This window comes from Pan troglodytes, chromosome 23 (genome assembly GCF_028858775.2).
Source record: "Pan troglodytes isolate AG18354 chromosome 23, NHGRI_mPanTro3-v2.0_pri, whole genome shotgun sequence".
Lineage (NCBI taxonomy): Eukaryota > Metazoa > Chordata > Mammalia > Primates > Hominidae > Pan > Pan troglodytes.
Window position 1 is genome coordinate 31,420,739 of NC_086016.1, and position 23,715 is coordinate 31,444,453.

General features: G+C 42.7%; 1 protein-coding gene across 50 annotated transcripts in view; it reads left to right on the plus strand.

The window, feature by feature from the left end:
- The window catches only part of EWSR1 (EWS RNA binding protein 1), a 32,322-nt gene that overhangs the window by 4,830 nt on the left and 3,777 nt on the right, over nt 1-23,715 (plus strand). For 8 of the 50 annotated variants that reach the window (XM_054675431.2, XM_063807593.1, XM_054675422.1 and 5 more), the window contains exons 4-12: nt 805-928; nt 5,101-5,287; nt 9,438-9,605; nt 13,984-14,195; nt 15,664-15,844; nt 18,623-18,657; nt 19,194-19,226; nt 19,545-19,663; nt 23,305-23,434. In XM_054675431.2, the coding sequence (XP_054531406.1) occupies nt 805-928; nt 5,101-5,287; nt 9,438-9,605; nt 13,984-14,195; nt 15,664-15,844; nt 18,623-18,657; nt 19,194-19,226; nt 19,545-19,663; nt 23,305-23,434 (1,189 nt within the window). 50 annotated transcript variants of the gene reach the window in all.

The window sequence follows — 23,715 nt, forward strand, 5'->3', positions numbered from 1 at the left end:
TGTTGAATTCTGAAATGATCCATGCCATAAAATGGATACTAATAACTGCCATGGAAACATGTTCTAGGACAAGCAGAATGTGATGTCTCTGGCAGATCTTACATAATTGGTCATTTAAACAAACCTAGAGAATAATCATGCTAATATCTGAAAGAACAACTCATTCCTTGCCTGATTTTAAGTATTATTGATGTCTAAGTTCAAAAGACAGTACTCTTGATGTGCCCACCATAAGAGGACATACAGCATTCTGGTTCATTTTCTTTGAAGTGGTGTAGTAGTTTTAAAGTCTTTTTGTCAGGCTGAAAATCTGGTTTTCAATTTTTTCTGACAGATTTTAGCCCTCTTCATTGCTCTCTCTTTGTTCATTTGTCTTCGTACCTTTTGTTTCCAATCACTAAAACTGTGCTATGCTAAGTGCTAGCAGTTAATACACCTGTTCCCTTATTGCTCTTCCCTTGAGAGTGTCTTGTTAATCTCATGTATAGTTGACTGAGGTTTTGCCTGATTATCTTTTTTTTCCCCCTTTTGAGAAGCTGTGAATGACATTGCCTACTTACCTAATGAGCTTTTTTCGTAGCTAACTTTACCATAATATGAGTGAACCAGATAAGGGATAACATTCATGATACTGTGATTATTTGTCTTGTTGTTTTATTGTTTTTGTTTAGTTTTTTTAATCTTCTAGAAAGGAATGTTTTTGATTTCGGTTCTCCAATTTAGAAACTTAAACAGCAGTCCATTTTGTTGCTAAAATACAAAAGTTCATATATGAAGTTCTTGCGTTCGTTTTTTTTGGAGCAGGCATATGGGCAACAAAGCTATGGAACCTATGGACAGCCCACTGATGTCAGCTATACCCAGGCTCAGACCACTGCAACCTATGGGCAGACCGCCTATGCAACTTCTTATGGACAGCCTCCCACTGGTAAGGCCTGCCTTGGAGAGATTTTTGGGTCGTTCTGGCTAGGGCATTGGCTAAGAAGCTTATTAGTCATGCTTTCGGATGTATATTCTGGTCCATACCTTGGCATCTGGGGAATCCTTTATTCTTAGGAAGAGGTATTTTTTCTCTTTCTTCCCTACTCTTATAGTCCTGAGAGATCTCCAATAGAATGTGGGTGGGATAAATTCCAAGAGAGAAAAGAACTTTTAACTGTTTGAATAATCTCACGATGAAATGGAGACTATGTAAAAGATTTTGCTAATGCTAATACTGAGTAAGAATGAGTCTTCTTAAATTGAGCTGCTTAAAAATCAAACTGGTTTTCACATGTTTGCTTCATCTGATAGTGTACCCTCTACTTTTTGTTTTGTGCTTTCCACAGTAGAAGGGACCAGTACAGGTTTGACTATCCTGCTCATTCTTGCATGGGAAATGCTTTCCATCTTGTCTAACCCTGTAATGTTAATCCTTTAGGTGTTTTCATTTGTTTAACCCCCAAACTTTCTAACATCACACACAGCAAGGTGCTAATGAAAAACTGCTTCAGGTGCCATTTGCAGATCCATGTCCTATTCTTTATATGATTTTGGGAAAGGTTTTTTTATTTAATATTACTTTGTTTCAAGCCTTAATAATAGTTATTTACCTTCCCAAAGGTATTTCAGATGATTTCTCCCCAGCTGATTTTCCCCTGTTCCCTGAAGGATAGATTGCATGATGAGATTTATTTAGAGGAGCAGACTGCCACCCTGCATGTATCATGTTTGTCTATTGGTTGGTTTCTAGTCCAGACACATTTTATTTTCTGTTTTAAGTGTTATGAATTATTTTAATCCATGGTATGTCTTGATGAATATATATAACATTATTCCAAGATACTAAAAAATAAACTATTCTAAGAATTAGAAGAAATTGTATTCCGATACTGAGGTTGGGTGGGATACATGAAAAACCTATGATAATTTTTTTGTGTTCAGTGCTGTGTAATGTTTCAGGCTCTCTCCCCCTGCCCTTTTATTATTGCTGTTATAAAAGACTCTAATAAAGTCTTAAAGATATCAGAGCTCTTATTTTCAAACTGTCTTTAGTTCTCCAAATTATATATAGTCCAGTTAAGGGGAAAAACCTGTCTGTAATTTAGCTCATTGAGTACCAGTGTCCTGATTTTGATGGGAAGTAATTCCTAACCCTTCTAGGGTGTTTCTCAAATAGGATGGGAAATGTTTATCTAAACTTTCTAGTGGTGGTAATTGCAGCTGTGGGAAGAGCTGGAACTAAGGTTATGCAGTTTGGATTTTTTAGCATAGAATTTTGAAATTGTGAGATAAACTTCATGTATTAAAGCCATTACATTTTTTAAAACAAGTATGATGTGAAAGTTAATGTGGTCTAGATCTAGCCTTCCGAATCCTTAGATCATTTTACAGGAATGAGACGGAGTGATTTATAGGCAAATTAATGGTTCTCTAGAGCCATGTATCACATTGTCGTTGGTTGAGAAATCCCCATCATGACTGTGGGCCTAAAAAGTACAGGTCATTCTAGTTTAGAGACTAGTAGCTTTGATGAGCTGGAGATTGCACTTAGTAATAATAATGTTTGTATAAAATTCACAGTTTATAGAGTGGCCTTCTTGTCTCCCTTAATCCTTCCAAGAACTTTTGGGGTATAAAAACACCAAAATTAAGCCTGATGAGCAAACTGTATGAACAAAACTAAGCAGGAGCCTGATTGGTAGTGCGTGGGTTCAAGCACACATGCTGCATTTTTCCTTACCTCATACTGCCTTTACACATGAAAGTTATCGGATAGTCATTGGAGGGAATACATAGAAATACACTGTTCTCTTCTAGGATTTTTAAAAATTAAACTTCAGAAGAAAGGGGTTATATAAACCTCAATTCAATGGAATTCTTAAAAACTTTAATTTTTACGTTGAACAAAAGGTTTGTGTAATATTTCTTACCACCTTTTTCCTTCAAGTTGTCAGCACATAGTAGGTGTGTTTTCTTTTTTTGCCACTGGTCTTTTGTTTTTTTGTTTTTTTGTTTTTTTTTTTTTTTTGGTCATTAAATCATTTTGCTCTGTTGATTTTTGTTCATTTTGCTTGGCTGCTTTTGTGGGTACTACAGATTAATTAAAAGGTTATTTATTAACCCAGTGTCTATTGCTGTAATCCTTAGCATGACAAGGCCCTAACTGTTGCTGCATAGTTTTATGACATGAGTTATTGCCCTGATCACTTTTAGTTTTTTGTTTTTTTAATTGCCCTCCTTGTAAATCTTATAGACGTTGTGTCATGTAGTGGGGTGTAATCGGTATATGAACTACCGGTAGGGTAGATGGTATTAGATTCTAATTTAAATAAATGAATGCCTTATGTGGTTGACCTTAGGACTCTGCAAAAACTTAAGCAGTTCAGATGAACAACATGCCAACTCAAAAACTTGTATTGCTTGGGGCTTCCTGTTTTCTGGAACTATGTATACTTTCATATACATTTTAACTCAGCAGTTTTGACAAGGACATTACTATCTCTGTGTATAATTTCAGAATTTCCTTTTAATATTTGAGGTAGAGAAGAAAGAGTATTATTATATTCTGTGCTACAAATGGTGATTGTACAAAAGGAAGCTGATACTTGTTTCTGGCCAGTACATGAGGACACTTTAAGGCCCTAAATCTTAACTAAAATGGGCAGTCTTGATTGAGGATTTATTTTAAATATGGAAGCTTTTTCTTTAGTGAGATGTAGACTTTTTTTTGGATATAAATGCCAGCACCTAGACCAAAGTTTTGTTTTGTTTTGTTTTTTTAAGATAGGGTCTCTGTTGCCTAGGCTGGATCTTACTGCAGCCTTGACCTCCCAGCCTCAAGCCGTCCACCCACCTCAGCCTCCCAAGTAGCTGGGACTGAAGGCTCACGCCACCATGCCCAGCTAAGTTTGTTTATTTTTTGTAGAGGCGAGGTCTCACTATATTGCCCAGGGTGGTCTCTAACTCCTAAACTCAAGCAGTCCTCCCACCTCAGCCTCCCAAAGTGTAAACCAAACTTTTTATTGCATGGCTTAATTGTACCCATTGACCATGAGGAAGAAGAGTCCAGCACCAGGAATGGTTGTAACACCTCCTACAGGAAAGGTACTCTAGTTAGGAGCTGCAGACTTTCGTGGTTTTGGTCATGCTCCACGCCGAAGTCCCGAAGGGAAAGGCATGGATCCTGCCTGGTCTGGCAGAGGCAGGAGCTAGGGATAGAATGCATCTTGCTTTGCAGCATACCTGTGAAACCAGGTTTTTTCTGACACCTGGTTAGTGAAATACTGAAGGGGAGGAGAGACTCTAGGGTTTACCTCCAATATTGCTGAGCAGGAAAAAGGCCTTTTGCTTGTGGTAGGTAAGTAAGAGGAATGGAGCTGAGTAACTTGATAACGAGGCAGGAATCTGCTTTATGATGTGAAAACATTACCTTTTAAATGTTTGTTTGGAGCAATATCGAAGTTTACTTTTAAATAATTTACAAAAAAAGGATAACCTGTGTTAAGCAACTATAATTTATAGTTTATCTTTATTACTCATGTGCTCAAGTAATTAAGCTTGTGCTTCACATGATGTTAGTGCTTGGGACCAAAAGAAAGTGATTAAATTAATTACTACCCAAATTACAGGTTTTAGTGCTAGAACTAGTACCTGGATCATTTTCTAATTATTTTAAAATGCTATGTCATTTGCCTTTTACCTTTTTTTCTGGGATGTTTTATTCCTGCTTGAGGGTATTTTGGGGTAAGTTTGTTTACAAACTTGTTAAGACGACCTGCTGGCAAAATCAGTACAGACTTGGCAAAAACAGACTTGTCTCCTATTCACAGCATTCAAGAGGGGGCAGAAGGAACCCTGTTTTCTGTAGCATGACATGCCATTTCTGTTAGGTGTGGTTTTAGAGCAAATGAGACAGTTACTTTACCAAAAGCTTGGTACATTCAGAGAACTTAGGCTTTAAATACCAGTTTGTTGCTACTCTTGCGGAAGGGGGAATATTTAAAGGGATTCAATATCCTGATGGTTTAAAGTAAGTGGTTTACAAATTGTTCTGATAATGAGTGTCTAGGCAGATCTCTGAGGGGACCTGAAATCTGATGCAGCTCTCCTTTGTTCTAGGTTATACTACTCCAACTGCCCCCCAGGCATACAGCCAGCCTGTCCAGGGGTATGGCACTGGTGCTTATGATACCACCACTGCTACAGTCACCACCACCCAGGCCTCCTATGCAGCTCAGTCTGCATATGGCACTCAGCCTGCTTATCCAGCCTATGGGCAGCAGCCAGCAGCCACTGCACCTACAAGGTAAGGCCATGGTCCCCTTAATGCGTCAGTCTTATGTTGGAGGGAAAGAAAGCAACTATGTACACTTAAAATAATCCGTGGTTTAGTTCCTTATTAGTGGTTGCTTTCATATACTCTCAGATGTTCACTGTTAGTAACTGATGTGCTAGAACATACCACAGAAATATTCTGTATTTAACAGTGAAATTGGCTGGGCGCGGTTTCTCATGCCTGTAATTCTAGCTCTTTGGGAGGCCGAGGCGGGCGGATCATATAAGGTCAGGAGTTTGAAACCAGCCTGGCCAACATGGTGAAACCCCGTCTCTACTAAAAATACAAAAAAACCGGCAGGGCGCAGTGGCTCACGCCTGTAATCCCAGCACTTTGGGAGGCCGAGGCAGGGGGATCACAAGGTCAGGAGATCGAGACCATCCTGGCTAACACGGTGAAACCCCGGCTCTGCTGAAAAAATACAAAAAATTAGCCGGGCATGGTGGTGGGTGCCTGTCGTCCCAGCTACTCTGGAGGCTGAGGCAGGAGAATGTCATGAACCTGGGAGGCGGAGCTTGCAGTGAGCTGAGATCGCTCCGCTGCACTCCAGCCTGGGTGACATAGCAAGACTCGGTCTCAAAAAAAAAAAAAAAAAAAAAACAGAAAAATTAGCTGGGCGTGGTGGCGCACACCTGTAATCCCAGCTACTGGGGAGGCTGAGGCAGGAGAATCACTTGAACCTGGGAGATAGAGGTTACAGTGAGCTAAGATGGCACCATTGTACTCTAGCCTGGGCGACAGAGGAAGACTTCACCTCAAAAAAAAAAAAAAAAGTGAAATGGTGCCATCGAAGGGTCAAAATGAGGAATGGCACTGAATAGGTTCTCTGGTTTAGAATGACCTTTTAGGGTAGGAGAAGGCTATTGTTTTTAAACCCAGAAGGAGAGAGAGAGAGAGAGTGTGTTTTCACTCAAAACAGCATAACTGATAGAATTGTACTTTTGATGCTTTTATCTTTGATTTCATTGACCCTGTAAATGGGTAACCGCTTTCGCTTTGGCAAAAACATGGTAGTTCACACAGGCAGGAGGGGAAGGGAGCATCATGTGAGTCAAGAAATGGTCGTATGACCTAATTGTCTGGAAAGGACATAACCATATTCAAGAAATCAAACATTACTGTCTCGGCTTAAGCAATTGACATGACTTCCCTACATTGTATAGAGGCTTAATCTAAATATTATAGGCAAATAAAAATTCTAAACTGGGTACCCTGCTATAGGATGAGCAGAGCTCATACCCCATGACTGGTTAGCAGGTAAACAGTATAACTATTACTTAACAAAAGATTTTAGATCTTTGCTTTAGGCAGTCACTTAACTGGCTTGTGTATACAGTCTTGAAAGGACATTGAATTCTGGTTTGAAAGAAGACATTTTAGGAAATCAACTTCTAACCTAGATATATCTGCTCTAGAGGTAAGAAATTAGCTCTGACAAACACTCGTGAAATTACTTTTAAAACGCACAGTGAGTAATCAGAGCCGCTTGGCAATTTACCCTTGGTAGACCACCTTTGCAGTAGCTAAGTTAAACTTAGTGGCTTATTCCTGAAAGGCCTCATTTCCGAGTGTCATCAGATGTATGAAGTCCCATTTGATACTCTGATGCAACAGTATATCCAAGCCATATCTGGAGGGTTTTATATATGAATTGGGTTTTGATAAGTCATCCTTTTTTTTTCTTTTCACTTGTTACCACTTTAAAACAGCTGTCTGTCTCATAATCAGTGGCAACTGCTTTTTTGACTGGAAAAGGGTGTGGGACCTATTTCAGCTCAGGAAAAGTTAGTACTTCACACCCTCTCTGGTTTTTCTGGGTTGGTGGGTTGGTTGGTTTTTGAGATGGAGTGTTGTTCTGTTGTCCAGGCTGGAGTGCAGTGGTGAGTGCACCCACCACCCAGGTTCAAGCAATTCTCCTGCCTCAGCTTCCCGAGTAGCTGGGACTACGGGCATGTACCACCATGCCCGGCTAATTTTTGTATTTTTAGTAGAGGCAAGGTTTCACTGTGTTGGCCAGGCTGGTCTCGAACTCCTGACCTCAAGTGATCTGCCTGCCTTGGCCTCCCAAAGTGCTGGGATTACAGGTGTGAGCCACCGCACCCGGCCTGCCTGTTGATTCTTTGGACTTTGCTTAAAATATTAATAGCTCTAACTCAGTCTGCTGCAGCCTTGATGTAAAGTGTTAGGGCCAAGAGGTAATAGAAACCCCTGGAGTTTTCCTTGGAACTGAGATTAATTTTCGTCATTTAACAGGGATACTTACTTCCAGGTTCATCTGAGCAGGGACTTGGGAGGGGTCTCTTTGCCTTACTCTGGTGTTTCCATTACGGAGACTTTGAGCCAAGTTAGATTAATTTATGGCAGCCCAGTTTAGGAAATGATTTTTTTCTGGTTGGTTGGGTGGTTTGGTTGGTTTTTTTTTTTTTTTTTTAAGATGGAGTTTTGCTCTTGTTGTCCAGGCTAGAGTGCGATGGCACAATCTCGGCTCGCTGGAGCCTCCGCCTCCGGGGTTCAAGTGATTCTCCTGCCTCAGCCTCCTGAGTAGCTGGGATTACAGGCGCCCGCCACTCTGCCCAGCTAATTTTGTGTGTGTGTGTGTGTGTTGTTTTTTTTGTTTGTTTGTTTGTTTTGACAGAGTCTTGCTCTGTCGCCCAGGCTGGAGTGCAGTGGCGCCATCTCAGCTCACTGCAAGCTCTGCCTCCCAGGTTCATGCCATTCTCCTACCTTAGCCTCCCAAGTAGCTGGGACTACAGGCACCCACCATGACGCCTGGCTAATTTTTTGTATTTTTAGTAGAGACAGGGTTTCACTGTGTTTGCCAGGATAGTCTCGATCTCCTGACCTCGTGATCCTCCCGTCTCAGCCTCCCAAAGTTCTGGGATTATAGGTGTGAACCACCGCTACCGGCCAATTTTTTGTATTTCTAGTAGAGACGGGGTTTCTCCATGTTGGCCAGGCTGGTGTCCAACTCCTGACATCAGGCAATCCACCTGCCTTGGCCTCCCAAAGTGCTGGGATTATAGGCATGAGCCACCGCACCTGGCAGTTTGTTTTTTTTTTGAGATGGAGTCTCTCTGTTGCCCAGGATGGAGTACACGATCAACAGCTCACTGCAGCCTTCACCTCCCATGCCCCAGCAGTCCTCCCACCTCAGTCTTCCAAGTAGCTGAGACCACAGGCATGTACCACCATAGCTGGCTAATATTTTTCTATTTCTGTAGAGGTGGGGTCTCCCTATATTACCAGGCTGGTCTGAAACTCCTGGGCTCAAACCATCCTCCTGCCTCAGCCTCCCAAAGTGCTGGGATTTTGTTTGTTTGTTTGTTTTTGAGACGGAGTCTTGCTCTGTCGCCCAGGCTGGAGTGCAGTGGCGCGATCTCAGCTTACTGCAAGCTCCGCCTCCTGGGTTCACGCCATTCTCCTGCCTCAGCTTCCTGAGTAGCTGGGACTACAGGCGCCCACCACCATGCCTGGCTAATTTTTTTTTTTGTATTTTTAGTAGAGACAGGGTTTCACTGTCTTAGCCAGGATGGTCTCAATCTGCTGACCTCGTGATCCACCCTCCTCGGCCTCCCAAAGTGCTGGGATTATAGGCATGAGCCATTCTCGCCTGGCCTTGACCTGGTCTGTTTTTAATAAATGAGAAACATAAACCCACAAATTCTCTAAATTTATGATGCCATGGACTTACGTAAATGTTACTTCAACCTAAAACTTAACATTATTGTTAGTTTCTGGTCTTGAGCAGTCCCCTTTGAGAAAAAGCATTTATTCCCTAACAGATCACTTCTCCCGGATCACCTAAACTGGTAGCACACAATATCGCAATGCTCTTTTATAGCGTTTACTGTGATGAATGGAGCATATTAATGTCTCTTCTGTGGATATGATTGATTCTCCCCCTTCCTTAGTGTTGTCTTCAAGCAAATATAGTTGGACCGACACTGAGTTTGATGTAGTTTACTTTAGGATTGTATTTATTATTGTATTTATTTCCAGGCTTAATCATAACATTGCTTATTGCTCGTAGCTTTGTAGCATTCTTACCCAGGAGTTTTGTGGTTGACCAACCACACAAAAAAAGTCACTTTTTAATTTTATTTATTATTTCTCCTCTTAGACCGCAGGATGGAAACAAGCCCACTGAGACTAGTCAACCTCAATCTAGCACAGGGGGTTACAACCAGCCCAGCCTAGGATATGGACAGAGTAACTACAGTTATCCCCAGGTACCTGGGAGCTACCCCATGCAGCCAGTCACCGCACCTCCATCCTACCCTCCTACCAGGTCAGTCTACTTTTTGTGGCAAAACAAAAACAGTGACAAAACAGTTTTTTTCAGGTTGTTGACCAGCTTGCTTTGACCTCTTCAGCTAAGGTATGTTATCTGACTGTCGCAGTGATGAGTCATCTGACCATACTTGGTTACATTAAAGCCTCAGGTCTAGGGTCCCATAGTGTTGTCTGGCAGCTAATAACTATTCTTTTTTTTCCCCCCCCCCCCCGAGACGGAGTCTCTCTCTGTCGCCCAGGCTGGAGTGCAGTGGCGCGATCTCGGCTCACTGCAAGCTCCGCCTCCTGGGTTCACGCCATTCTCCTGCCTCAACCTCCCAAGTAGCTGGGACTACGGGTGCCCGCCACCACGCCCGGCTAATTTTTTGTATTTTTAGTAGAGACAGGGTTTCACTGTGTTGGCCAGGATGGTCTCGATCTCCTGACCTCGTGATCCACCCATCTCGGCCTCCCACAGTGCTGGGATTACAGGCGTGAGCCACCGCACCCGGCCCAGCTAATAACTATTCTTTCTAAATACAAAAACATTTTTACCACTCTAAGTTCTTTCTTTAAGTTTCTTCCTTTTGCTGTTTTAGTTAACTCAGATGGGAAGCAGAAGTATATGAAAGCATGTAAATAGATGTAAGAGCCATCTTCCCCAATGCAGTTAGGATAAGTAAAGCGCAGGGCATTATAATTCACCTTAATCATTTTACATTTTACCTAACACATAAAGGTTCATTCATGCACTAACCTTTTAATGTTTGGGCCAACTCTTTTTATTTTATTTTTATTATTATCGCCTGGCCAAGTTTTCTTTTTTGAGACAGAGTCTCACTCTGTTGCACAGGCTGGAGTGCAGTGGCACGATCTCCGCTCACTGCAACCTCTGCCTCCTAGGGATTCTCATGCCTCAGCCTCCCGAGTAGCTGGGACTGCAAGTGCATGCCACCACACCTGACTAACTTTTCTTTTTGTTTTATTGTTGTTTTGAGATGGAGTTTCGCTCTTGTTGCCCAGGCTGGAGTGCAATGGCACAATCTCGGCTTACTGCAGTTTCCACCTCCTGGGTTCAAGTGATTCTCCTGCTTCAGCCTCCTGAGTAGCTGGGATTACAAGTGCTCACTACCACACCTGGCAAAAAATTTTTTTTTTGGTATTTTTAGTAGAGACAGGGTTTCACCATGTGGGCCAGGCTTGTCTGGAATTCCTGACCTCAGGTGATCCACCCGCCTCCACCTCCCAAAGTGCTGGGATGACAGGCGTGAGCCCCTGCGCCCAGCCAGTTTGTTTGTTTGTTTTGAGATGGAGTTTTGCTCTTGTTGCCCAGGCTGGAGTGCAATGGCGTAATCTTGGCTCACGGCAACCTCTGCCTCCTGGGTTCAAGCGATTCTCCTGCCTCAGCCTCCCTAGTAGCTGGGATTAGATACAGACGCCACCACACCCGGCTAATTTTGTATTTTTAGTAGAGACGGGGTTTCTCCATGTTGGTCAGGCTGGTCTTGAACTCCCATCCTCAGGTGATCCGCCTGCCTCGGCCTCCCAAAGTGCTGGGAATACAGGCATGAGCCACTGCGCCTGGCCCAGTTTTTGTATTTTTGGTAGATACAGGGTTTCACAATGTTGGCCAGGCTGGTCTTGAACTCCTGGCCTCAAGTGATCCGCCCACCTTGGCCTCCCAAAGTGCTGGGATTATGGGATTACAGGTGTGAGCCACCATGCCCAGCCTGCAAGTTTTCTTAACCCATGTTTAATTAGATGTGGGTTTTCAAATTGTTTGAATTGTGCCCTGGAAGTTTTGCTAGAAGTAGCGATTCCCTTTTTTGCACTCATTTCATTGTTTTGCAGCAGATGTGAACAGGTTTAGGAACAAGTAGAATTGATTGGGTGTCTCTCCATACAGCCAGCTTGGAGCAAAAGTGGGTAGGGCTTACAACCCTTCTTCCACAGAGCAGGTTCGTACCTATTGCATTGAGAGCAGTTAATAGCAGTTAATCTGGCAAGTTGGATAGGTACACAGAGATTATTGAATTCATACAGCAATGGTGAGGGATGTGGTGTGTTAGAAGCTTTGTTTGTTTGTTTATTTTTGGAGACCGGGTCTCACTCTGTTGTCCAGGCTGGGGTACAGTGACACAGTCGTAGCCCCCTGTAGCCTCGAACTTCCTGGCCTAGTTTAATCGGACTTTAAAATATGTGTCCTTACTGTTTCTCATCATGATTTGTAAAGCTTAATACCAGATGGGTTTTTTTGTTTTTGTGTGTGTTTTGTTTTGTTTTGTTTTGTTTTTTTGAGACGGAGTTTCACTCCTGTTACCTAGGCTGGAGTGCAATGGTGCGATCTTGGCTCACCGCAACCCTCGCCTCCCAGGTTAAAGTGATTCTCCTGCGTCAGCCTCCCAAGTAGCTGGCATTACAGGCATGTGCCACCACACACAGCTAATTTTGTATTTTTAGTAGAGACGGTGTTTTTCCATGTTGGTCAGGCTAGTCTCGAACCCCTGACCTCAGGTGATCCACCCGTCTCTGCCTCCCAAAGTGCTGGGATTACAGGTGTGAGCCACCGCTTCTGGCCCTTTTTTTTTTTTTTTTTTTTTTTTTTTTTTTTTAAGAGATGGAGTTTTGCTCTGTTGCCCAGGTTGGAGTGCAGTGGCGCTGTCTTGGCTCACTGCAGCCTCTGCCTTCCAGGTTTAAACAGTTCTCTTGCCGCGGCCTCTCGAGTAGCTGGGACTATAGGCGTGTGCCACCATACCCAGCTAATTTTTGTATTTTTAGTAGGTGGGGTTTCACCATGTTGGTCAGGCTGGTCTCAAACTCCTGACCTCAGGTGATCCACCTGCCTTGGCCTCCCAAAGTGCTGGGATTACAGGCATGAGCCTTCAAACCTGGCCAATACCAGTTCTTTTCAAGCTTCATTTCTGTGCAAGAATGTATCTATTAATTTCTCCCATGTAATTGACATAATTTTAATATTTGTCTTTCATACAATTCCTTCATTCTGAAGTTTCCTCTATTAATACTCAGATTTCATAGTTAATCGGGCATGTCTGAAAGATTGAAAGTAGCAAAGACAAATCTTTGAAGGAAAACTACTATTTTTGTGTTGAGTACCCTTATCCCTTCAGAAAATCGTTAACTCGAGATTATTGGCGGGCAGGCTTGGAACTGAATGCTTCACTTCACTCTCTCTGTATTTTCTCAGTCCCCATTTCACTGGGTCAGCCTTCCCCAAGTGCATATTCTTGCCACAATACAGGAAGCATCTAAACTCCCATATTTGCCTGCCTTGAATATAGTTGAAAATGACGTTTTGTTTTGTTCTTTTGAGACGGAGTCTCGCTCTGTCGCCCAGGCTGGAGTGCAGTGGCACTATCTCGGCTCACTGCAAGCTCCGCCTCCTGGGTTCACGCCATTCTCCTGCCTCAGCCTCCCGAGTAGCTGGGACTACAGGCGCCCACCACCAGGCCCGGCTAATTTTTTGTATTTTTTAGTAGAGATGGGGGTTTCACCATGTTAGCCAGGATGGTCTCGATCTCTTGACCTCATGATCTGCCTGCCTCGGCCTCCCAAAGTGCTGAGATTACAAGCGTGAGCCACCGCACCTGGCCTGATTTTTTGGGGTTTTTTTTGGAGACGGAATCTTCACTCTGTTCCCAAGTCGCCGAGGCTGGAGTCCAGTAGCGGATCTCAGCTCACTGCAAACTCCACCTCCCGGGTTCATGCCATTCCCCCAGCCTCAGCCTTCCAAAGTGCTGGGATTACATGCATGAGCCTCCGCTCCCAGCTGAAAATGACCATTGTTTTAAATGGGAGTGGCGATTAAGAGAAAACTCTTTAAGGATTATACAGATGGTGGTTATAATATTTCCCCCTCCCAGCTGGGCACCGTGGCTCATGCCTGTAATCCCAGCACTTTGGGAGGCCGAGGTGGGCGGATCATGAGGTCAGGAGATGGAGACCATCCTGGCTAACAAGATGAAACCCTGTCTCTACTAAAAACAAAAAAATTAGCCAGGCGTGGTGGTGGGCACCTGTAGTCCCAGCTACTCGGGAGGCTGAGGCAGGAGAATGGCATGAACCCGGGAGGCAGAGCTTGCAGTGACCGGAGATCACGCCACTGCATTCCAGCCTAGGCAACAGAGCAAGACTCTGTCTCAAAAAAAAAAAAAAAAAAAAATTTTTTTTTTTTACCCTCCCATTTAATGTTTTATTCTGAACACAAAAGTATTTGCTGAGTTGAAATTCAAATTGTTGATGTGTAGAAAGTAACTACTGTTTTATGGATGTCTGTGTCACATGGTGTGAATGTCTCTTTTATTCAGGGGATTTGAAATAACAAGCCTCTTCTTTCTAAAAAAGCTTTTTTTTTTTTTCTCTTCTCTCTCTTTCAGCTATTCCTCTACACAGCCGACTAGTTATGATCAGAGCAGTTACTCTCAGCAGAACACCTATGGGCAGCCGAGCAGCTATGGACAGCAGAGTAGCTATGGTCAACAAAGCAGCTATGGGCAGCAGCCTCCCACTAGTTACCCACCCCAAACTGGATCCTACAGCCAAGCTCCAAGTCAATATAGCCAACAGAGCAGCAGCTACGGGCAGCAGAGTGAGTTGCTAAGAGAGAAAACCAAATAAGAATGAATGTGTTTAGAGTTTTTTTGTGGGGTTGATTTTTTTTGTTGGTTTGTTTTTCTTTTGAGATGGAGTTTCACTCTTGGGGCTGAGGCTGGAGTACGGTGGTGCCATCTCAGCTCACTGCAGCCTCCGCCTCCTGGTTCAAGCAATTCTCCTGCCCCAGCCTCCCGAGTAGCTGAGATGATAGGCGCCTGCCACTATGCCCAGCTATTTTTTGTATTTTTCGTAGAGACGGGGTTTCACCATGTTGGTCAGGCTGGTCTCGAACTCCTGACCTCAGGTGATCCTCCCGCCTCAGCCACCCAGAGTGTTGGGATTACAGTCATGAGCCACTGCGCCCAGCCACGTTTGGAGTTTTTGAACAGGGGGAATACTCTTTGCCATTGTTTGCTTTTGGAATCCAGGACACATCTTTAGGGCATGGCATTCCAGCTAACATCTTGTATGCCCCCGTGAAGATTTCAGTGCTTTTTTCCAATTTGTTTTTAGTATGCCTTGGCAAAAAAGAAAAGAGATACTAATTGATCAGAAAAAATGTTTTAGACTGCTAGCCCTGCTGTCTTTGGGGAAGTTGTATGCAGTGAGTAAATTCAACATCGTTTTTGGCCTCCCTATCAGTCATTAATGTAAAGTGGGGAGGCAGCTATTGCAGGCCACTATGATTTTGATAGTCAAGTAAAAGCTATGTTTTTTTGTTGCTGTTTGTTTATATCCATTAAGGGGAAAAATGGCCAGGCATGGTGGCTCACACCTGTAATCCCAGCACTTTGGGGGAGGCCAAGGCAGGAGGATCACTTGAGACCAGGAGTTTGAGACCACCCTGGGCAACATAGTGAGACCCTGTCTTTTTAAAGATACATAAAGATTCTTTAAGAAAATAGAAAAGGAAAGGGGGAAAAATAATCCTCCTCACAGAATATTTGCAGTTCTTCTGTATGGAGAGAGGTAACCAAAACACATAATTATCTTCAGAATTTAGGATCATTGCTCTTTTTAAATTACATTCTATCCACGGGGATTTCTCAACAACTCAAAGGAGTAGTGTTGATTTATGGAGCTCAGCCCCTAGCACTGTGCTAAAGCCCTAAGAAACCTGGCTCTGTTTTCATTTCTTGAGTTTAGCTCAAAAGAAGCTGCTTTTGGAGACATCTTAGGATATAGAACCCTATAAACTATATGTTAGCCAGAGGGCTTTTTTTGTTGTTATTTAGAAGAGGTTTATTATAGGCTAACTATATAAGGTTATTTCAGCTGTGATGAACCAGCAGTTTTGTTGAACTTAAAAGAGCCTACCTATTAAGGGTGCTTTATCGTGATGTAAAGAAGATGGTGCTTTGGTTAGTGCCTTGGAATTGAAGATTTTGTGATTCCAGGAGAAAGTACATCAGGCAGTGGTGTAAATGCTGGTCCATGGCTTACAGATGTGACTCTTTCCTCAGGTTCATTCCGACAGGACCACCCCAGTAGCATGGGTGTTTATGGGCAGGAGTCTGGAGGATTTTCCGGACCAGGAGAGAACCGGAGCATGAGTGGCCCTGATAACCGGGGCAGGGGAAGAGGGGGATTTGATCGTGGAGGCATGAGCAGAGGTGGGCGGGGAGGAGGACGCGGTGGAATGGGGTAAGAGCAAACCTTTTCTCCTTTTACCTAATTTTGTTTCATCCATAGGATTTTCAATGGAAAGAAGGGACTGAAAGACATAAGAAATTAATTTCTGCATTTCCATGGACAATCTGTTGAGCTCAAGCCATCTTCTAAAACATGGAAATGTCATCTTTGTGGCATATATTAAGTGGCAGTTTATTTTCTTTCCCTGCCAGTATACTTTGTTGGGTCGGGGAGAACAAAGAATGGTTTTGAAACCAGAGCTTTCAGTTCCCTTCATGGTTTCCAGAGGTGAGAAGCCTCTGTGGGTAGTAGATTTGGGATGGAACACACACAACCCTTCTAATGACCCTAAGTTGTTAACTAACTGCCTTTGAATGGTTGTCTTGAAATACCTGGTGTATATACTGCAGAAAAGGAATGCAGCTGTTTTCCACAGTGTTTGTCCCCAACTTCTGTTTGTACTCAGAATCGTTGAACATATGAAGATTTTGGTCCCATAATCCTTAAACTATAGCCTGAGGTGCACCTGATTACATAGAGTTTGGATGGAGCAAAGAAAAATCCAATAGCATTTTGCAGAGTAATGTATATAATTATGGGCTCACTTCCTACTGGAGATGTTGAAAGTCTAAATCGGTTTGACCATTTTGATTGATGGCACAATCTGGTTTAGAAAACTTTGTTTAGATCAATGACATAACCCTGCTGCTTCTGCCTGCCCTTCCCCTCCCTTCTCCCATCCCCTTTTCCCTATCTGGTGTCTGTACTTTGATGAAGGTGAGCTATAATATTGGTGGTTAACATAATCCAGAAGTCTTAGTTCTGTGTGTGTTCTGTCCCTATATAAACTGGTAAAGAAAAAAAAAAGTTATGCAGAATGTTAGATATTTACATTTGATACGGTGTGCCACTATTCAAGGAAAAATTAAATAGCATTTTTAAAAAAATAGAATGAACTTCAAAATTAAAGTTGATCTTTAACTTCCATATTAGCAAATACTCTTCACTACTGAAGGACAGTACTATTTTGCATATTCTGCATAACTTTAAGAAAGTCTTTAGTGAAATCTTTATTGGAAGAAAGTCGTTTGACAACAGGCAAAAATTTAATGATTCGGTATGAAGTAAAATCAATCTTCTGATTTGGAAAATACTCTATTATAAAGGTTTCACTTCTTTTTGGATGTTTTAAAATAGACATAGACACTTGAAAGTACTATCATCACGTCTCAAATCACCTAGAATTCCTAGTATTTTTAAATTGCAAATACAATTTCAAGTTTATTTAAATACTCCAGAAGTTATAATCCTACTAATTGTGCTAGACTTTGCTAGTAGAGGGGGCCCCTCTTTATGGATGAGAAGTCTCTCTTGCAGCCATAGAAGAGACCATGGCTTTCCCCATAGGTTTTTCAACAGACTGTGAAGCAGTCTGTCGGATCCTGTGGGGATAGACGGGCATTTCCCTCGTTCCCCCCCTTTTTATTGTGGTGTGGTGATGGTTTTCAGTGTCTTCTACAGGTAAGGCACTCAATGTTGTTAACATGCCCTTTTTCATTGCCTCAGTATTTTGATATTTTCATTGGCTGTTAAACGTGGAAACTTTTTAACATGCTTTGTCGCATTTATATGCTACAGGTTACAAAGTGAGAGCCTTGTATACACTTCAATACTTAAAAAGTACCCGTACTCAGTACTCAGCCGGCAGCATAATGAAAAGTGGGACTAGACACGGTGTCCATATGGAGAGGAAAAATATACATAGAATATTTTTAACAAAATGTATTCATTGTATAAATGGAATCCTTCTGTAACTTTGGTAACTGCATACTTGTTGTTTGGTAATGAACCAGAGGAGGTATAATACTCTAGAATTGTGTAACATTAAAGTGTAAACTTTTGTGTTTAAAGAGAGAGAACATTTTATGGTGTGTACTTTTAAAAAGGAAACAAAGCTGCATGCAACAGCTTGAAATTGTATATTCAGGTATTAAAGGTGCAATACTGGTTAGAAAAAACTCAGGGCCTCCCACTGGGGAGCTGCCTTTATTTAATTTTAAAGAAAACAAAATCTAACCCAAAAAGTCCAATTCATATTTCCCTCTCCCCTCTTTAAGTAATTTTACATGGCCATAGTCATTATTCTAACTGATATGTCTATAAAGTTGCACCCCCAGTCCGTTGAGCCTTGGTATTTGTTGTAAATTCTCCTTTCACAGCGATTGTTAAATCTATTCGTGCCCTGAGATGTATGGCTTTATGCTGAAGATTGGCTGGATGCGTCCTCTGATGTGTGTTGTAGGAATTTAATGTGGTTGTCTCCTGCTTTTATTATACTGTGACTTGTTAGGAAACCCTGGGCCTCATTTGGCTCTCCCTTGGGAGAGGTTGAGGGTGCACCTTTATGAACATGGAAAGGTTTATCACAGCAGTTAACCCCCACTTGCTCCTCCCCTCTATACCAAGCTCTTCTGGTTTTTCACCTGACGGGGTGGGTGTTTGGGATCTATTTTTTCTTGCTAATTTGCCAAGTATTGCACTATTAATACCAGCCCCCGAAATGAAAGGAACCAACCACACTGGTGTGTACAATCAGACAAGCAAGGTTGTATATTGAGGAAATTTGAGCAAGCTGCCCTGAAGAAAGGCATAGTGACAAGATGAGAGAGATGCATTGTTTGGAGATGTGTTTAGCCAGTGCCCTTCTTCCCCACGAGCCCCCCCAAGGCTCAGAGCGGTACTGGCTTTTAAAGGGAAAGGCCTTCATTTCTTCGTTTATCCCCCCAGCAGCGCTGGAGAGCGAGGTGGCTTCAATAAGCCTGGTGGTAAGTTTTTGAGTATTACCATAGATAGTGTTTAAAAAAAAATGCAGTCAGTTTTTAGAAAACTATAATTTTTTTATTAGTTTCATAAGTGGTTTAAAAATGATCTATACAAAAGAGACTAATGGGTACTGCCGGCATTGTCTTAGGGGTAATAAGGTTAACCTATGGTTACAAAACAAAGGGTAACTTGAAGTATTGAGTAACTGCTTCTGTAATATGGGGGAGAATAAATTTTTAAATTTGGTTTATTTAGAGGAAAAATTTTGACTTAAATTTAACACTGATTTGGCACATAAGCATTGAGAGTGTATTTGGTTAATGGTTTAGAAGCAAACCAGCAAAGGAAAAAAGCAAACCCTAGCAAACCTTTCACAGATGTTAAAGAGGCACTGCTCCATTTTAGCAGTGCGGGTCATTTTGAGTTTAATGAATCCCCATCAAATGGTGGTATAGTAGATAGCTATGTGTGTTTGTAAGGTTTGTAGCTTGCAAGACGTGCACTAATAATATTTTATATGATCTTTCCTGGTTGGCAGGACCCATGGATGAAGGACCAGATCTTGATCTAGGTAATTTTGAATTCTAGTTGTGCTTCATATCGTGCTTTGTAAATTAATGGTACAGAGGTAAATGCATGCGTAGAGTTCAGCAGCCTTATAGACCAGTGTGATATTCTTGCTGTCAAGGACAGTTTGGGAAATCCTATGTGAGCATCTACTCATAATTGCCTTAAGTGAAGTAAACCAAAAGTTTGATAGCATTCTTCTTAGTATGCTTGGTAGTTTTCTTAGATTTATGATGAATATCCTTGGGCAGTAGTGATCAGGTAGTTAAGAAACCCCTATAGATACATGATAATAATTCTCCTGTCTTGTTGTCTCTGAAAGGCCCACCTGTAGATCCAGATGAAGATTCTGACAACAGTGCAATTTATGTACAAGGATTAAATGACAGTGTGACTCTAGATGATCTGGCAGACTTCTTTAAGCAGTGTGGGGTTGTTAAGGTCAGTAAAAGCATAACCAGGTCATCTGGCAGAACTTTAAACCACAGAGCATTTTAAAGAGATTGAATTGATGTTGAGAGTTGTTTTCTAAGGTTGCCTTTGCCTGACTTCTTTCTAGGTATCATCTTATGGTTTGTTCCTTTTTAAAAAAAGATTAGCCTTTTTTTTTTTTTGAGACGGAGTTTCCTTCTTGGTGCCCAGGCTGGAGTGCAATGGCGCAAGTCTTGGCTCACTGCAACCTCTGTTCAAGTGAATCTCCTGCCTCAGCCTCCCAAGTAGCTGGGATTACAGGTGTGCGCCACCAGCTAATTGTGTCTTTTTAGTAAAGATGGGGTTTCACCGTGTTGGGCAGGCGGGTCTCAAACTCCTGACGTCAGGTGATCTGCCCACCTTGGCGCCTCCCAAAGTGCTGGGATTATAGGTGTGAGCCCCTACGCCTGGCCTTCCCTCCTCCACCCCTAGGGACAGAGTGTTGCTCAATCTCAGCCTCCCAGGTTCAAGTGATTCTCCCACCACAGCCTCTTGAGGTAGCTGGACTTACAGGCACATGCCACCACGCCCAACTAATTTTTATATTTTTAGTGGAGATGGATTTTTGCCTGTTGGCCGGGCTGGTCTCTAACTCCTGGCCACCTCAAGTGATCCACCTACCTCAGCCTCCCAAATTGCTGGGATTACAAGCATGAGCCACTGCACCCAACCTCAAATTATTGTGTCTTTATGCTAATTCTTCATAGCTAGTAACGCAGATTTTTTCTTCAGGGATTTTGACTGTTTTTCAGTTCTTGCTCTTCTGTATTAGAGTTAGTTTATGAACCCCATAAACCTCAAAACCTTAAAACCCCAATTGAATATTTACTAAATCTATGAAGTAATTTCAGGAGAATTTACATTTTTGTGATACTGAGTGATCTTTTTTTCCCCATGAAGATTTTATTTCTCCATTTATTTGTATATTTATTTGCTTATTTATTTACTGAGACAGTCTTGCTGTGTCACCAGGCTGGAGTGCAGTGGCGTGATCTCGGCTCACTGCAGCCTCTGGCTCCTGGGTTCAAGCGATTGTCCTGCCTCAGCCTCCTGAGTAGCTAAGATTACAGTAGCCTGCCACCACACCCAGCTAATTTTTGTATTTTTAGCAGAGATGGGGTTTGGTGAAACCATGTTGGTCAGGCTGGTCTTGAACTCCTGACCTCAGGTGATCTGCCGCCTCAACTCCCAAAGTTTTGTGATTGCAGACGTGAGCCACTGCGCCTGGCCTGTCTTTATTTATTATTTTATTTTACTTCGAGACAGTCTCACTCCTTCACCCGGCTGGATTGCAGTGGCGCAGTCTCGGCTTACTGTAACCTCTGCCTCCCGGGTCTCCTTGCCTCAGCCTCCCGAGTAGCTGGAATTACAGGCGCCTGCCAGCACCCCTGGCTAATTTTTGTAAGTAGAGATGGGATTTCACCATGTTGGCCAGGCTGGTCTTGAACTTCTGACCTCACGTGATCCACCCACCTAGGCCTCCCAAAGTGCTGTGATTACAGGTGTGAGCCACCACACCCAGCCTATTTAGATCTTCAGTAAAGACTATCGATTTCCTTAAAGGTCTTGCAAATTTTACTAGTTTTACTTCTAGGTTTCGTTTATTTTCAAGTTGCTGTGGTTAGTGGTCTTCGTTAAATGACACTTTTCTGGTTATTACTGGTGTATAGAAATACAGTTGATTTGGCCGGGCGCGGTGGCTCACGCCTGTAATCCCAGCACTTTGGGAGGCCGAGGTGGGCAGATCACGAGGTCAGGAGATCGAGACCATCCTGGCTAACACGATGAAACCCCATCTCTACTATAAATACAAAAAATTAGCCAGGCTTGGTGGCGGGCACCTGTAGTCCCAGCTACTCGGGAGGCTGAGGCGGGAGAATGGCATGAACCTGGGAGGTGGAGCTTGCAGTGAGCTGAGATGGCGCCACTGCATTCCAGCCTGGGTGACTGAGTGAGACTCCGCCTCAAAAAAAAAAAAAAAAAATACAGTTGATTTTGGGCGGGCGTGGTGGCTCATGCCTGTAATCCCGGCACTATGGGAGGCCGAGGTGGGTGGATCACGAAGTCAAGAGATCGAGACCATCCTGGCCAACGTGGTGAAACCCCGTATCTACTAAAAATACAGAAATTAGCCGGGTGTGGTGACACGCGCCTGTAGTTGAGCTACTTGGGAGTCTGAGGCAGGAGAATCAGTTGATCCCAGGATGCAGAGGTTGCAGTGAGCTGAGATGGCGCCACTGCACTCCAGCCTGGCGACAGAGCAAGACTCCATCTCAAAAAAAAAAAAAAAAAAGGAAATACAGTTGATTTTGGTAAATCTTATATAAGGTGATTTCTCCCTGCTTGTAGGTGTGTGTGTGCACAGATATCACACACACCTCAAAAGTAAAATGCTTCTAGTGTCTACTGTCACATTCTACCCTGTGCAAGACTCCTTGTTTGCTTTTTTGTTTTGAGATGGAGTCTTGCTCTGTTGCCCAGACTGGAGTGCAGTGGCACAATTTCAGCTCACTGCAACCTCCGCCTCCTGGGTTCAAGCCTCAAGCCTCTTGAGTAGCTGGGAGTACAGGCTTGAGCATATTAAAAAGACTGCTTTTTAATATGTATATAACATGTAGTTTATTGAGGAATGTGGAGTTTATCCTGGTTAAGAAAGTAGTATTTACCATCAAAATTTTGGAAATAAAGATGTTAAAATAGATTTCCAAGCTGGATATAGTGGCTCACATGTGTAATCCCAGCACTTTGGGAGGCCAAGGCAGGAGGATCCCAAGGATTGCTTGAGCCCAGGAGTTTGAGACCAGCCTGGACAACAGAGTGAGACTCTGTCTCACAAAAAAGAAAAAAATGCATTTCCACATTATTCATACCACAGTTTTGCCATATTTTCTTTTCAGTTTTTAGGTATCACGTTCCTTTTTTTAAGTCAGAGGTATCAATATATATATATCCTGTTGTAGTCTTTTTTAAGTCCCATAAATAGATTGCTCTTGTGTTACTGGATATATGTAAACAATTACAGACTAAACTGATCGTGTGCATATATAATGCAAAAAAGTACACGTGAAGATATTCTTATACAAGGTAACTCCTGAATTCAAGTCAACCACATCTGATATTCAGCTGAAAGACTAGTCATCTGTTCTAACTGGAGGAAGTAGTGGCTGTGTTAGACTAACCAAGAATCCCTGTAGTTCACTCACAGCCTGTACACTGTCCTTCACGGTTTAAGGATAATTTTCTTTATGCCAGTCATGTCTTATGTGGTGGTATCAAAGTCTGACTACCCCTACGAGGTGGCTGTGCTCAGTGGGTACCTGTCTGGGCATAGAAAATGCCAGGGCAGGCAAACCAGCATCAGAAGATGGCTAAGGCAGGAGTGGGGCCTATCCTGTTCACTTCCACACTTTGGTCTACTTTGGTTTTTATGATAAAGCAGGGATAGAGGAGAAAATAACTTAGAATTCTGAAAAACTTAAAAGCGGAGAAACGGTGACATTTAGTGACTTACTACATGTGAAAAATTGGTACTTTTCCTGGATTTTGCCTGGACTTTTTTCTCCCAAATTAGTATATTCTAGTCGTGCCTAACTATGCTATTCTTTGTCTAGATGAACAAGAGAACTGGGCAACCCATGATCCACATCTACCTGGACAAGGAAACAGGAAAGCCCAAAGGCGATGCTACAGTGTCCTATGAAGACCCACCCACTGCCAAGGCTGCCGTGGAATGGTTTGATGGTGAGATGTACTCACTGGCATTCTTAATCTCCCTGGCTATAGAATATGGCATGAGGGAGAAACTTGTGAACCATAGGAGCAAGAAGACCTTCCATCTCTTCCTGGGGGAGGCAGATGGCCGGTCTCCCTTCAGTAGTATTAGCACCCAGCCATTGACCCTGGATTTGGAGATCCCTTTATTTTCAGGCATTAGTATTACAAATCAACCTTGCTTAAAGTGGCAAACACTTCCTAAGCACAGATTATCAGAAGGTACAGAAAACCCTTCAAAAGAACATCTT